At 35.1% G+C, this 14,924-nt stretch overlaps 3 protein-coding genes across 3 annotated transcripts in view; all 3 read left to right on the top strand.

Annotated features, from left to right (window-relative positions):
• The window catches only part of LOC135950843 (serine-rich adhesin for platelets), a 241,234-nt gene that overhangs the window by 178,604 nt on the left and 47,706 nt on the right, over positions 1-14,924 (top strand). The gene's annotated exons all lie outside the window — the stretch shown is intronic.
• LOC135952637 (uncharacterized) lies at positions 1,497-5,105 on the top strand. The gene is made up of 2 exons (XM_065502651.1): positions 1,497-3,380; positions 3,489-5,105. The coding sequence occupies exons 1-2, from the start codon at positions 1,497-1,499 to the stop codon at positions 5,103-5,105; spliced, it is 3,501 nt and encodes a 1,166-aa protein (XP_065358723.1).
• LOC135952636 (uncharacterized) lies at positions 10,520-13,597 on the top strand. Its single transcript, XM_065502650.1, has one exon. The coding sequence runs from the start codon at positions 10,520-10,522 to the stop codon at positions 13,595-13,597; it is 3,078 nt and encodes a 1,025-aa protein (XP_065358722.1).

The following is a 14,924-nucleotide window of genomic DNA, read 5'->3' as shown; positions in this document are numbered from 1 at the left end:
GCGGGTTCGATTCCTTCCAGAGACTTTGAGTGTTTCTGCAGACAAGCAAAACGCTTCGCAGATTGTGTTTGTTTTTAAAAAAAAAATAGATCCATTTTTCATCTCAAGTAATGATTCAGTGCTAAAATGATTTCAAGCATCATTTAGGACATGCAAAGATGTCTCGGCTTCAATTCATAATTCAGCACCCAATGATTTTGCAAGCTCTTCTACTCCATGCCTCCAATTCTTGGTCTTCAATCTTTGTCTTCCGTGTCAAAATTACCACTTCTGAACCGAACAAACCATCTCTCGCACGTTTAAACTGATGAAACACATTCACTTTTTTTCAAATTAAAGGAGTAAAGCAAAACTTCCTGCATATGACGCTTTGTTGGTACAAAGTTTGACATTTTCAAAGCAAAAAATAACTTCGTTGTTTACACTATACTGTTCAATAAGTAGTGAGAATAAATGATCCAGATCAATGGTCCTGATAACCACGATCCAAGTTCTGGGTATCGAATCAATACTTTTCCCACTCGAGAGGCAAGGAAGAGGGAACCTTTCTGATAATTGTTTTGATTGCTGGGTATGAATTAGGAGTGTAGAAGATTTCGGAAAAACAAAGTATCAAAATTATGATGATTTTAAAGATTTTAGCATTAGTCGAACTTAAAACAAATTAATTATGCTGATTTGAAAGATTTGTTTAGTTTTTCGTCTTTTAAATGTGTCAGCAGCTTTCTGAGTCTAAAGAAATACTAGAATTAATATTTTGTTTTAAGTGTTTAGAAGGACAAAGTATCCAAAATTATTATGATTTTCAAATTTTGTAATAGTTGAACTTAAAACAAACCAATTTCCTTATCATTTGATATAAATTTTAAAGAAGTCAGCCGAGTCAAGTTTTTCATCATTTCAATGTTTCAGCTTTCAACTAAAATGACAAAAAGATGATTCAGTTTCAGAGTCTAAAGAAAATTGCTTCTCGAATTTTCTTTAGTAAATTTGCCTATATAAAATAGTTTTGTTTAAAATAAAATACAGCTGCAATTTTTAAACGTAATTTAAAATTTCCATAAACCCTAATTTAATGACTACGAAATCCCAATTTCTAAGGAAAAACTAATTAAGACTACAAGCAGCTGCATTTAATTTGCATATTTAAACCGCTATAATCACAGCAGGTAGCATTAAATATTAAGTAAACGCTATTTAAAACACCTTTTAAAGTGTAAGTTAAATTAAAACGCGAATAATTAGGAAAATTCGCGAAAAAGGTTAAACAACTAACAAGAATGCTACCTGTAGGCTCACATAGTAACAGGCAAAGGATGTGGGTACCTAAACAAAAAGGTTCTGTTGAGTGTGCGTATCTTTAGTATATAAACTTGTGCAAATTCTAAATTCAGCATCAGTTACAAACTGTTACGTCTAACGTTGAACACACTGTAATAACGAAAAATTTTAAATTTCAACCTTAAAATCCTTAAAAACTAAACTAAACGTTCAAAATGATGAATATTGCCACAACCGTCGCTAAACAATCGTCTCCCGTAGCTTCTCGCAAGAAGTATCCAGCTCCTCCACGCCCTACTATTGAGGAACTCAAGAAGAAGTATGAGTCCAATGTTGGTGCTAAACCACAAACACCCAAGCTACCTCAACTGTTGTCAACTCCCAAGATGTTGAAAAAATCTAAGGTCAAGCAAATGGCCTCGATGTTCAACTCTAAGATTTCTCAAATTATAAAACGTGAACCTGACACTGGCAAGTATACTGCCCTGATCAACGAATTGTCACCCGAAGCCAAACCACAACCCAAGGCCACTCTATCAAAACCTTTGCCAATGCCCAAGATACGCTATAACAAGGAAAAGGCTCCCCTTCCCAGTCCCAGAACCAAGTCAAAGGCCAAGCTACAACAAAAATCCATGTACTTTGTTGCTGAAGACAACTTTGCCAAGTTGACGGTCAAGGATAAGGCCCAGCTGTATACACAATTCATCGATGACATGTCCAAAAAGAATCCCAAGTTTGGTAAACATGCTGAACTCATGGAAGAGAATGTCAAGAAGGCTGTGGCTAGAGGTGAAGTGGTCAATGAAAAACAAGAATCTGTTAAATATTTGCTAGAAGAACTGGAGGCAAGATGTAGCTTTCCTAAGCAAACTATATCACCTTTGGCCTTGCAAAGATTCAATACTGTCCAGGAAGTTGTGAGAAAGCCTAAGCATACTGCTCAAGGTGCGGTTAAATCCAAGGAATTTGAGGATATACCTCAAAAGAAAGTGTCCCATATAACCACACTTAATGTTATCCTACAACCAACTGTTGAAGTTAAGAAACAAAGAAGAGCTAGATCTTTGCCCAGACGCCGCAGAGATCATGAACAAGTAATTAAGGAGTTGGGCATTATTGAGCCATCTCACAAAAGAAATAATAATGAAATGCGTTCTGCTTTACCTATTGAGGCTTATGCACCACCCAAGAAGATAAGACGCACCAGAACCGAAAGATTGGCTCCTCAGATTTTCTTTCAAAATCAACAATTGGAAAATCTGTTCTTTACCTGGTTAAGGGAAAGACAGGACAAAGGGCATGAGGAAATTGCAGCTGAAATCAAACCCAAGTCTTCCATAGACAAGTTGTTGGAAGAGGCCATAGCCAAATTGGAAACTGTTGAATGCAAACAAAAGGAAGCCATCAATGTAAAAGAAAAAGAATTTGATACTAAGGACCAGCAAATGGCAAAGTCCAGTGAAGTAACACGCAAAAAGAAACCAGCTCCACCAGTACCAGCTCAAGCTAATAAAATAATAGCAACCTGCTCTGAAACATCTACCACTTCTACCGCCAAACATTCGGAAGCCGAAGAAAGTGAATCGGGTTTATCTTCCATACCCAAAGTAAGTTCTACTAAAAATTGTCCTATTCATAACAAAAATGCTAATTGTTGCTACTTTTTTCCTCAGATTGCTAGCGAAGAATCACAGGCTGAAACTCATGAAAAGGAAAGTGAACTTTCCGGCAAAGATGGAGATTTCGCCAAACCTATTAAACCTTTACGCAAAAAGAAAATGCGACGTACTCTGACTTGGAAAAAGGATACCTCCTTAGAGGAAACTCATCCCATAACCACTACCGATTCGGATTCTGATTCTAAGATAACTGAAACTAAAACCAAAAACAAAATGCTTTATCTACAAGGCCAAACTGAGGAAGTTACCACAACCGTGGAATCTGCAACCGAGCCCGAGCCACTTGTGGAACTCGACAAATCTCTATTGCTTGAAGTGAACTCTCCACGCAAAATAAAATCTGTTTATACTTTAACGGCCAGCTCTCCTACTCCTGCCCAACAAGAAGAGCATAACGACAATGATTTGGACACTAGCGTATGTATTAAACCTGGAAATTCTCGCTCTTGGCCTTCTTTGTTGGACAGTCATATTGAGGCAGATTTAACTCTGGAATGTAAGGCTCAATCATCTGATTTAGCAAAGGCTTTACCAAATATCGAACCTAAAGCTTTGACCGATAGTTTCATAGATCAAGGTTTCGAAACGGGTTCCAATGAAATGGAGAGTCCCATTCGCGCTCCCAAAAGATCAGCCTTAAAAAGACAGGATATTAAAGTATCTAGTCCACTTTTCATTAAATTGGCAGCTGATTCCCGCAGAGTTCCCATTGAGCCCACCACTAATATACAAGAAACACCTTCTGGTTTCTCTACACCCATTAAAGGACACTTGCAGCAATCTGAACATTCGGCCAGCAGTCCTGCTCATCAACAGCTATTTAGTCCCATAACAATGCCTTTGAAAATACGCCGCAAATCTATATATGACACTGAATCCCGGCGCAATTCTTTGGCCATGCAAGTAATACGTGAAGATCATCCCTTGGAACATCATGAAATGACTTCACCACGCAATCTAAATGCCACCGAACAAGCCTTCTTTGCAAATGCTCCTACTTTGGATATGTCCAACGATATGAGTTCCCCTAACCCCGACAAAACTTCACAATTTTGGATAAAATGTGGTGATTTCTCGGTATCACTCGCCATCTATTACAATGATGCCGAACGTATACGTTTGCTTTACGAAATCTTTAGCCAAAGAAGTTGTGAAACTAAGGATTTACATTTTGGCATTGACGATCAAACGTTTTCCGTACACAATCCCAACGATCAGGAGAATATTTCCAAACGTTTGCCAGCCAAAAAAGATTGCTCACACTATTGGTTCTCCACCGGTGACTTGGCCATACCCTTCAATGGTAAACGTTTGTCGGCTGAAAAGATACAGCGTCTGTTTGCCTTTATCAAGGCTTCGGTGGAAGAGACTGGTGTCTTGCGTTTTGGTGTAGATGCCGTGGAATTCTCAAATGTTCCCGAATTTTGGAGTCAATCACCCAAATTCTCCATGGAAAGCAATTACAGCATGTTGGTGGGTTTACAATCCGGCAACAGTAATGGCCTCGAAGGACGCAGCAAATTTGCTTGGCCCAATGTAAAGTCCGTTAAAGTTAGCGATTTGGATCAATCAGACTATGAGTGTGAGGACTTTGAAGATAACGATTCCTGCCGCTTGTCATTTTCACCCTTTGGCAGCAATCATTTTGATTTAGCCACTTTGGGCAACGAAGAACTTTCCTTGCCACGCAATGGTGAAGCCATGAGAAATAGCGATTTATTTGGTTTTGGTTATGAAAACGAATCATTGGATCAATTGTTTGGAGATAAACACAATGGCGAAGTGCCAGCTGAAGAAGCCACTGCCGCTGTACCAAAAATGTTAGACACTTTAAAGACTCAACAAGAACGTTTAAGCTTGGTGCAAACCAAACTCTCCACATACAACAATCCCTCAAATCTGTCCAGTGATGCTTTGGATGCTCTTAAAGGCACACCCGAATATCTCATCACACTGAAGGCTATAGTGGACGAAATTATCAGCAAAGGCAGCGGTAGTGGTTTTAAGGATTGCACTGTCCAACAATTGGAGAGTTATATGTTCTTTTTGAGCCGTTATGCTGACATATGTCTGGACAGCTGCAGTGATCATATGGAGAAGGTGTTGGATGCTCTACTAGATCAAAGAGCTGTTGTGGTTTAAATACATTTAAATACTATTTAGATTTTAAGTTTATATTTTTATGTATATAATGGACCGTCTTGTAAAGACATTAATTAAATATAATTAGTTTTTAAGTAAATATTTTTATAAATAAAATGACATTTTTAGAAGAAAATTTAAAAGAATAAACATACATGTATTTTTAATTATTATTGGAAATTTATTAGAGGTTTAGGGTTATAAATTTAATGAAAATGATTTTAAACAAGTAAGAGAGCTATATTCGGCTGTACCAAATTATACTTCAAAATACAAATTTTAAATAATTTTAGGTAAACAAATTTTTTTTCCAAAGTAGTTTTTTCATTTTTTTTTTCGAATTGTTATTTTAAAATTTTTTTTTTTTAAATTTAAAAATTTTTTTTTTAAATTTTAAAATTTTTTTTTTTGTTTTTTAAATTTTTTCCGATTTTGACCCATTGTAGGGTCCAACTTACTATGGTCTTATATACGTCGTTGGAAATTTCTTTCAAATATCTATCATTAGATATCCATATTGTCTATATTAATGACTTAGTAATCCAGATATAGGTAAAAAATCGAGGTTGTCCTGGTTTTTTCCTCATATCTCAGCCATTTGTGGACCAAATTGTGGCTTGAATTTAGGTTTCCTTTTCATTGGAGAATGCTTTTGATATGAAGTGTAATGCAACTATAATTCAATTGCTAGACACTGGACTAAAGGCTGGAATTATACTTGATTTCAACTTGAATTTCAGCAAAAATTTAATAATGTATATATTAGGAAATTCTTATCAAAGGGACTTTAAATACACAAGAAAATATCTTTCAAGAAAGCTTAAAATAAGTAGAATTTACTATTAGGAAGTGCTGAAAGATAGCATCTGCAGTAATGAATTTATCATTGGATTGTCAAAGGATTGAAACAGAAGTTACGCTCTTAATGTAGTAATGTCCTTTTAAAAGTAAATAATATCTCGAGGGACTATATTCAATATCCTCTATCTTAGATTTTCACGAAAAATGGTTTTTGTTGGAAAAATAGTCAGCAAAAAAAGTCTACATCTGCGATATTTCAAAGAAAAAATATTACATTTCTAAGTGGAATAATCTATCTTTTTGAATAATTAATTCTTAATTACATTATTTTGTCTAAATTTCACTTATAACATAATCACCCCTATCGGCAATAAAATGTGAAATTTTGTTCCCATGAAATATCCATTTCCCTCGAAGGGAAAATTGCTATCGTGATATTCCCATGAACTTTTCATTCACAATAGTTAATTTTGTTCGTAACAGCTGTTTATTATTTACAAAATTCCATCTAAAAATTTCACAACAAGGGGAATTTTTTCACGTGAACAAAGTTGATGAACGAAAAAAGGAAAAGGGAAAATATTTCATGTGGAATATTGATTCGCGATAGGGATTAATATGTTTTCCCATTAATTTCGACATACTGATCACGAATCTGATCAAATATTATAAAATGACTAAAGCGTTTTTGAGATCATTGTATGTTCTTTTGTATAATTCTTTTATAAATCTACAAATTACATCTATCTTTCCATTGATTATTTAAAGTTCCTGTTCCATATAAAAGACTTATTGAAGCGAAACCCTTATTTTCTGATCCACTTTAAATACCTTCAAATAAATAGAAGAATTTATAACATTTTTTTCTTCTGTTATCGCCAAATGGTTGTGGTCGCCGTATGGCACGTAGCTCCATCCTGTTTAAACCTTATCTCGCCCGGATCAATGTCATCCACCTTTTTAAACAAAATTTCATTGATCATGATGCGGTAACGTTCTCCATTGACCGTAACGGTTTCATTTTAGATGAAATAAATCGCACCAAACGGTGCATTCTTCTGGATGTAATGGAGTCTGTAGGTTCTGTTGTCTGATGGTCTCACTCCATATGCGGCAATTTTGTTTATAAGCAAACCCGTTAAGCCAAAAATGAGCCGCCTCATCGCTGAACACAATTTAGCAATAAAACAGTCGTCTATAAGCTGCTCGAATCGGTGACTGATTTTCAAAGTAAATTTGGATAATTTGTTATTTAATTCAAAACATTGTTTATAATATTGCCGCCATATTTAACTTTTGATGAGATGCATCCCTTAACTACTAACAATTGCTTGTTTTTGGAAAAACTTCAGAAAGTATACAGACCTCAATGTCAAATGATTTCATTAAAAATTACGTTTACCTAGCGTTTACTCATGCAAGTAACAATTCGAAAAACTCAATACATTCACACTTTTACACTAACACAATCACACATGCAGGTCGCTGTCTAGTGAATTTAGCTGGACAGTGATTTTGAAACAAGTAAGAGCTATATTCGAATCTTATATACCCTTAACCAAAGCCCCAAAAATTCAAGCACTTGAACATTTTGTTGGAATTTGACTTGAATGCAAATGTAATTATACTTTAGACATGAAAAATATTTGAAAATTTATTTATTTTTCAAACAAAAAACATGGCTTGAATTCATGTTTCCTTTTTACTGGAGAATGCTATTGAAATAAAGTGTAATACAACTGTATTTCAATTGCTTGACTATAATTCAAGGCTTGAATTACACTTGCTTTCAACTTGAATTCCAGTAAAAATGCTTATTGGGAAATTATACTTCAAAATAAAAGTTTTTTTTAATTTTTTTGTAAAAATTTTTTTCCAATTGTTTTTTTAAAATTTTCCGATTTTGACCCATTGTAGGTCCAATTTACTATTGTCTTATATATGTCATTGCAAAGGTATTTGAAATATCTATTATTAGATATCCACATTGTCTATATTAATGACTTAGTAATCCAGATATAGGTTAAAAATCTAGGTTGTCCTTATATCTCAGCCATTTGTGGACCGATTTTCTCGATTTTAACAGACGGACATGGCTTAATAGACTCCGCTATCTATAAGGATCCAGAATATATATACTTTATAGGGTGGGAAATGAAAAATGTAGAAATTACTCACGAAGGTGAAGGGTATAAAAAAAACAAATAATTATAATAATTTAAATCAACTTGCATGTGTAAATGCGGGGTTAGACCAAGGTGCATTTAATAAGGTGCCATCGGCAGCACAGCTGATTATAGAAATAGCACGCACAAATGTCAAACTACATATATAAAAAATATTCGCCCGTACGCCCGTATGTCAAACTCTATATATAAAAAATAAGTGAATTCGCCTGTATTTATTTCAATTCGCCACTGCTGTCACCTTGTTAAATACGCCTTGGGTTAGACTTTGAAAATTATACTCTTAAGGATACAACGTTATCAAAGAATCTTAAATGCAATTTAAATTTTTTATGTTGTTCAAAAATGTTTGAAACTTCTCATGGAAAATTTTATACGTTTTTATAATTTTAAGCTAGTCACTGTCAAGAGATTTTTAATGATATATTTTATGTTTCAGATGTTATTGATTCATCTAGGAAGATTGGCCAATATAGGGCTATTATACAAAAATATTTGATCAAAATAATTACTTAACGCAATTATAATTGAATTTATTATAAAATATCAAATATGCAATAAAAGCAAACATTAGCATCATGTACAATTTTATAATATTTTTTCTTGGATATTTAAGCTTTTAAAATAAAATGTCTGTTAGATCGATCCGGTAATGGTCATAGTTCTGCGTAGTTTGGTTTCTTGGACTATTTTGTAAGACAAATTTATTTGTTTATGATATCTAATTTTACAATGAAGCAAAGCATCTTCACCTGTTGATTTTAGTTCCCATTTTCGGTTGCCCGTTATAGGTTTCCTCTCATTCATTAGGTCCTTACTGAACTTTGCAACTACTTGGGAAATATTGTTCCTCAATTTTAATTTGTATATAATTTCAATTCGCATGATATTGAATAGTTTGAAATACTTTTGTGCCTTTGTCTTTTTCTCTCCGTTGATTTGAAAATTAAATCAGTAATTTTTTCAAAAATATGAAGAAAAATGTCTTTTAAAATGGATAAATTATTAAGATAAATATTTGTAACCACCAATGTTAGTTTTTCATTATTTTGGCGACATCAAATTTGAGTTCTAAACTTTTAATGAGCTAACGAAAGGATCGATAATTTTGTTTATAACCAGTTATTTTTAGATAAAATTTATAGTTTTCATTGAATACTTCAAATATCTATCAAATAGGCTGACTTAAGGTAAGAGAGAGTAAGAGATTAATGTGGGAAGTTTCGCAAAAGCGAATAATTCTTGATCAAACATATTCGTAAAATGATCGAACATTTTTCGAAAGTTAAATTCGAGAAATTTTAAAGGATTTTTAAAATAATGAATCTTTGTAATAGTAAACAAATCTTATTGATATTAAACGAATATTTATCGAAGAAAATTTTTCGTAAAATGATCGAGAATTTTTTTGAAGTAAAATCCGAAAAAAATGTAAAGAATTTTGAAAATAATGAATCTTTGTTAAAGTAAACAATTCGTATTGATATTCTTCTCGATACTTTTAATATGGAGAATATGCTGCCATGATTGTTTGCGATAATCGATCTCAAATGTTTGTTAGGTGGATTTGTAAAATTTCTTCAAGTCGTTGACAGTATTATATAACAATTCCTCTGAAAGAAGGTGTTGATTTATCAAGATTTACAGCATCTGTGTGACACATGTAAATAATTCAGATTTAAAGCTGAAAATCTTATAAAAAAGATATTTACATTGATGATTTGTAGAGAAATTTAATATAAAAAATATCCAAATTTAAATAAAATTACCCAAAAACTAATATGACAAGACCATTTTGTGAATATCTATGCAAATTTTTCCTGACTTCAATTTGTTTTGATATATTCATGCAGTTAATGAACAAATTCATTACACATATGAACTTTTTTCTGTGTACGTGATTTTTGTCATCTTCTATTCCAATTTATATATGACCATAGGCTAATAATCTTTACAATGTAGTTAATATTACATTAGCTAATAAATATACTAAATCCCTAATCTAAAATTGCACATGTTCATAATACAGAATATTGCTACACTTAAAAATAACTATTCAGCTGTATTTCTTAATAACCTGCCTGTAAAAGGATTTAAAATTCTGTTAAAATACCCAAACATCTGTGTGACACAATAAATTTAATCTCCGTTTAACCCAATAAGAAAACAGGTACTAAAAAACCTGCCAAGGACATTTAGTAACACTAACTATATTGTACCTTACTTTAAAAAAAGGATCACTTTGGAAATTCTAGCTACCTGTGGGTGGGTGTTTCTGAAGTGTGTATTTTGCTATATATACTTTGTTGGCTGAAGCAAACAGCATCAGTTCTAAACTACAACGTCTAACGATAACCTCGCTATAAGAAAATTATCTCAACAAGTTTTACCTTAAACTCTAAATACTTAAAAAATCTTATTACCATGATGTCTAATACTCAATCATCTCCAATCAACAAACGTCGTTCCATTGAGGAATTGAAAATGAAATACGAAGCATCACCAGTTTTTGAAACACCCAAGATGGCTGTTAAGCCAAAATCTCCTAAGAAGATAAAGAAATCTATTGTTAAGCAAATGGCTTCCATGTTCAACTCCAAGATGTCGCAAATTGTCAAACGTGAGACGGAAGTGGGAAAGTATGCTGCTTTGATTAACGAATTTTCGCCAGAGCCTAAGCCTCAGCCAACAGCAATCTTTGCAACACCTGTACCAATGCCCAGAACACGTTTAACCAAAACAAAGGCGCCCGTTCCTAGTCCCAGAATTAAGACATTGGTGAAAGTTGAAACAAAACCTTCGGCCTGCTTTGTAGCTGAAGATGTTTTCGCCAAACTGTCTGTGAAAGACAAGGCTCAATTGTATACCCAATTTGTGGAGGAAATGTCAAAAAAGAATCCTCAATTTAATAAACATGCTGGATTAAAGGAAGCCAACGAGAAAGTGGCAGTTCAAAGTGAAGTTATTGCTGAAAAACAAGCCACAGTTAAAAATCTATTGGAAGAACTTGAGTTTAATACAGTTTTTCCTAAATCAACCAATACTGGCTTCAAATCTATACAAAGAATAAATTCGATGAAGAAAGCCTTAGCTGCTCGCAAAAACTCAAAGGTCAATGCATCCTCTTCCATAAAGGCCAAGGAATTTGAAGATATTGTGGGGGAGAAGAAACCAATAACTCCAGAAAAGGCCAAGTCTTTGCCTTGTATTCAAACAAGCCATACAATCTTCCAAAAGCAACCAATAGAAAATTTATTCTTCTCTTGGTTCAAAGAGAAACATGAAAATGATGATGGTGTCGAGGACATGTCTAATCATTCTGAGGTGGATGAAGAAAAACAAAAATCAGCCATTGATAGACTATTGGAGGAAGCTATAGCTAAATTGGAAAACCTAGAAGCTGAACAAAATACCGAAGCACCTAAACCTATGCCACGCAAAAAGAAGTCAACATCATCCACGACATCTTCTGCTACAACCTCAGCAGCCGAAGAAAGTGAATCTGGCTTATCTTCACTGCCCAAGCATACCAGTGAAGAATCTCAAACTGAAAGCCAGCAAACTAACAACGAAGAGTTCGAGTTTGCCAAACCATTGAAACCTTTACGCAAAAGAAAATTGCGTAGAAATCCCATCTGGAAGAAAGATGTCTCACAACAGGAAAACCATCAATTGACCTCTACTGATTCTGAATCAGATAGTAAATTAACCGAAACCAAACTCAAAAACAAAAAGTTATTTATGCCGTCTGCTGCATCACAAGAAGACATCACAGTAGTTCAAACACCTGAACTAGAGGCTAGCATGGTGGAATTGCATGAATCTTTAATGAGAGTAGTGAACTCGCCACGCAAAATCAAATCTGCCTATACTCTAACTGTCTTGGAAACTCCTTTGAGTACACCTCGTCCATCGCTTAGTTTTGCTAAACTGCCTCAGCTAAACAAAAGCAGTAACAAAGTGGTTCAGTTCCCCGATAGCTTTACAGATCAGGGCTTCGAAACAGCCACCAATGAGGCCGACAGTCCACTCAAAAAAACAATCATCCCAGCTGCAGCAGAAATCGACAACACATCACTTTCCTCAACCTTGAACTCCAGCAAACCAAATTTTGGTTTTTCAACACCCATCAAAACTCAAGAGCATCATTCATTTGCCGCCACTGGCTCAGCTAAGCAACAGCTATTTAGTCCCATCTGCAAGCCCGTGAAAAGTCGCCGCAAATCTTTGTATGATAATGAGTCAAGACGCAACTCTTTGGCCATGCAGGTTATCAGAGAAGATCAACCTTTGGAGCCTCAAGTATCGTACAACAGCAACCTCTACAGCCAAACAGAACAAAAGTTCTTTGCCAATGCTCCCACTATGGATATGACCAACGATTCCAATAAATTGCCGGTAGAAAAATCCTCCCAGTTTTGGATTAAATGTGGAGACTTTTCGGTAGCCTTGGAAATCAACTATAATGATGCCGAAAGACTGAGACTGCTGTATGAAATCTTCAGTCAAACTAGCTGTGATACCAAGGACTTACATTTCGGCATAGATAATCATAAATTCTCCGTACATGGCCCTTTGGATATGGGTAATACTTCAGCACGCTTACCCGTCTCTAAGGGTTGTTCACACTATTGGTTCTCCACCGGAGACTTGGCCATACCCTTTAGTGGCAAATATCTAAACTCTCATAAAATACAAAGACTCTTCCGGATCATCAAGGAAACCGTAGAGGAAACCGGCATCTTACGCTTTGGTGTCGATCAGGTGGAATTTTCCAATGTTCCTGAATTTTGGTATCAGCCGGCAAAGTTATCTGTGGATAGCCAATACAGCATGTTGGTGGGTTTACAATCAGGCGAAAGCAATGGCTTGGAAGGACGCAGTAAATATGCTTGGCCTCACACAAAGCCTGTAAAGATTAGTGATTTGGATCAATCCGATTATGAAGCCGATAGCTTTGGGGAAATTGAAGGTGGCCGCTTATCATTCTCACCATTTGGCAGCAATCATTATGATTTGGCCTCTTTGGACAACGAAGAACTTTCCATGCCACGCAACAGTCAGGCCATGATGAGTCTTGATTCGTATTGTCATGCATATGAAAGTGAACCCTTGGATCATCTATTCGATGACAGCTTCAACCAAGAATGGCAACCAACACAAAATCTTGCAGTTCCTGAAATGGTGCTGACTGTGCAAAATGAACAGCAACGTTTGAGCAAGGTTCAAGAACAACTAAACAACTGTGTTAAACCCTCATACATAGCCAAAGACTGTTTGGATAAGCTCAAGGGTACTCCTGAATATGTGACTAAACTAAAGAGCATTGTCTCTGATATCAGCAATATTGGATGCAGCAACAACTTCAAGGAGTGCTCTGCCGAAGAGTTGGAAAGTTATATGTTTTTTTTGGGCCGCTATGCTGAAATCTGCTTAAGCAGCTGCAACAAACATATGGATACAGTTTTGGAGGCTTTAAGCGACCACAGAGCGGTGGTAGTTTAAGTTTTATATTAATTATATTAGATTAGTTCTTAAGTTCTTTATTGTATTGTAATGTATTTTATTATATATAAGCATTGACGGTCTGAAGAAGACTTTAAATATTTTTTTTAATTTAGATTTAAGAACTTTTTTGACGAAAAATAAAATTCTTTGAAAAAAAAACTAAACAAAACTTGATTATTTTTTAATTTAACAAAACTACTTATTATAGGGCTGTAATTTATGATACAAACTTAATTATAAAATAGAGATTAAACATTAAATAATTGCAGCAGTGAATCATCTCCAATATTTAGGAACATGGGGATAAATAACTGATAATGTTTTTCCCAAATTGTCCCAATGTCAAAAACACCAAGCCAAAGGCATCAGTTCCTAGTCTAAAATATTGGCCAAAGTTAAAGCAAAAACCTCTTCGTAGCCTATTTAGCTGAAAATATTTTTGCCAAATTGTCCAAATTTGTATAGGAAACGTGGTGACTTTTCAGTTTGGCAAAGGCAGTTCCTTCTGTCTACTTAGCTGGAAATGTCTTTGCCAAACTCCCAATATGTAGAGGAAATGTCAATAACACTTTAATCCAACCCAAAAACCGTTCGTTCCTAGTTTGAAAAATTGGCCAAAGTTAAAGCAAAAACTTCTGCCAGCTTCGTAGCTGAAAATGTTTTTGCAAAACACAAGATTCAATTGTAAAATAAGAGCGCTACAAAAGTTTTTTTTTAAATAAAACAAAAACGGTTTTAGATATCAATGAAATTCTTTATTCCTGTGAAAGTACTTTCGGGCACGCTTGCAGACGTCCAGACGCTGAACCCAATTTTCGTCGGATTTCAAGCATAAATCGGTCGATACTGCTGCAATTTCCCGTTCGATATTCGTACGAAGTTCATCAATCGTCGCTGGCTTGTTGGCATAGACTATAGACTTGACGTAGCCCAACGACCGAGGCGGCCAATCGACTGGACCATTTCGTGAGATAACACGTTCTTCAAATTTGGTTTCCAATAAATTGATTGTGACATTTGCTGTGTGGCTTGTGGAGCCATCCTGTTGGAACCACATGTCCTCAAAGTCCATATCATCCAATTGGAGCCAAAAATATTCTGTTATCATTGAACGGTAGCGATTTCCATTCACAGTAACGTGCCGGTCGTGATAACCACCGCTTTAATCTTCATGGGCCGGCGGCCCATAAACTGCACCAAACCGTAATTTTTTCGGGATGCAATGATGACTCATGGAGTACGTGTGGATTGCTGTCTGACCAATAACGCATATTTTGCTTATTGACGAAGCCATTCAGCCAGAAATGAGCCTCATCGCTGAAGA

This window comes from Calliphora vicina, chromosome 2 (assembly GCF_958450345.1).
Source record: "Calliphora vicina chromosome 2, idCalVici1.1, whole genome shotgun sequence".
NCBI classification, from domain to species: domain Eukaryota; kingdom Metazoa; phylum Arthropoda; class Insecta; order Diptera; family Calliphoridae; genus Calliphora; species Calliphora vicina.
Note: the sequence above shows the minus strand (reverse complement) of the source record. Positions and strands in the feature narration are given on the sequence as shown.

What these genes read in the sequence shown, in the direction of transcription:
- LOC135952637 (XM_065502651.1), top strand. Translation starts at nt 1,497, where the DNA reads ATGATGAATATTGCCACAACCGTCGCTAAACAATCGTCTCCCGTAGCT. An exon ending in ACAATGATTTGGACACTAGC is followed by an intron (nt 3,381 to 3,488) that starts GTATGTATTAAA and finishes GATTTAGCAAAG; the next exon opens with GCTTTACCAAATATCGAACC.
- LOC135952636 (XM_065502650.1), top strand. Translation starts at nt 10,520, where the DNA reads ATGTCTAATACTCAATCATCTCCAATCAACAAACGTCGTTCCATTGAG.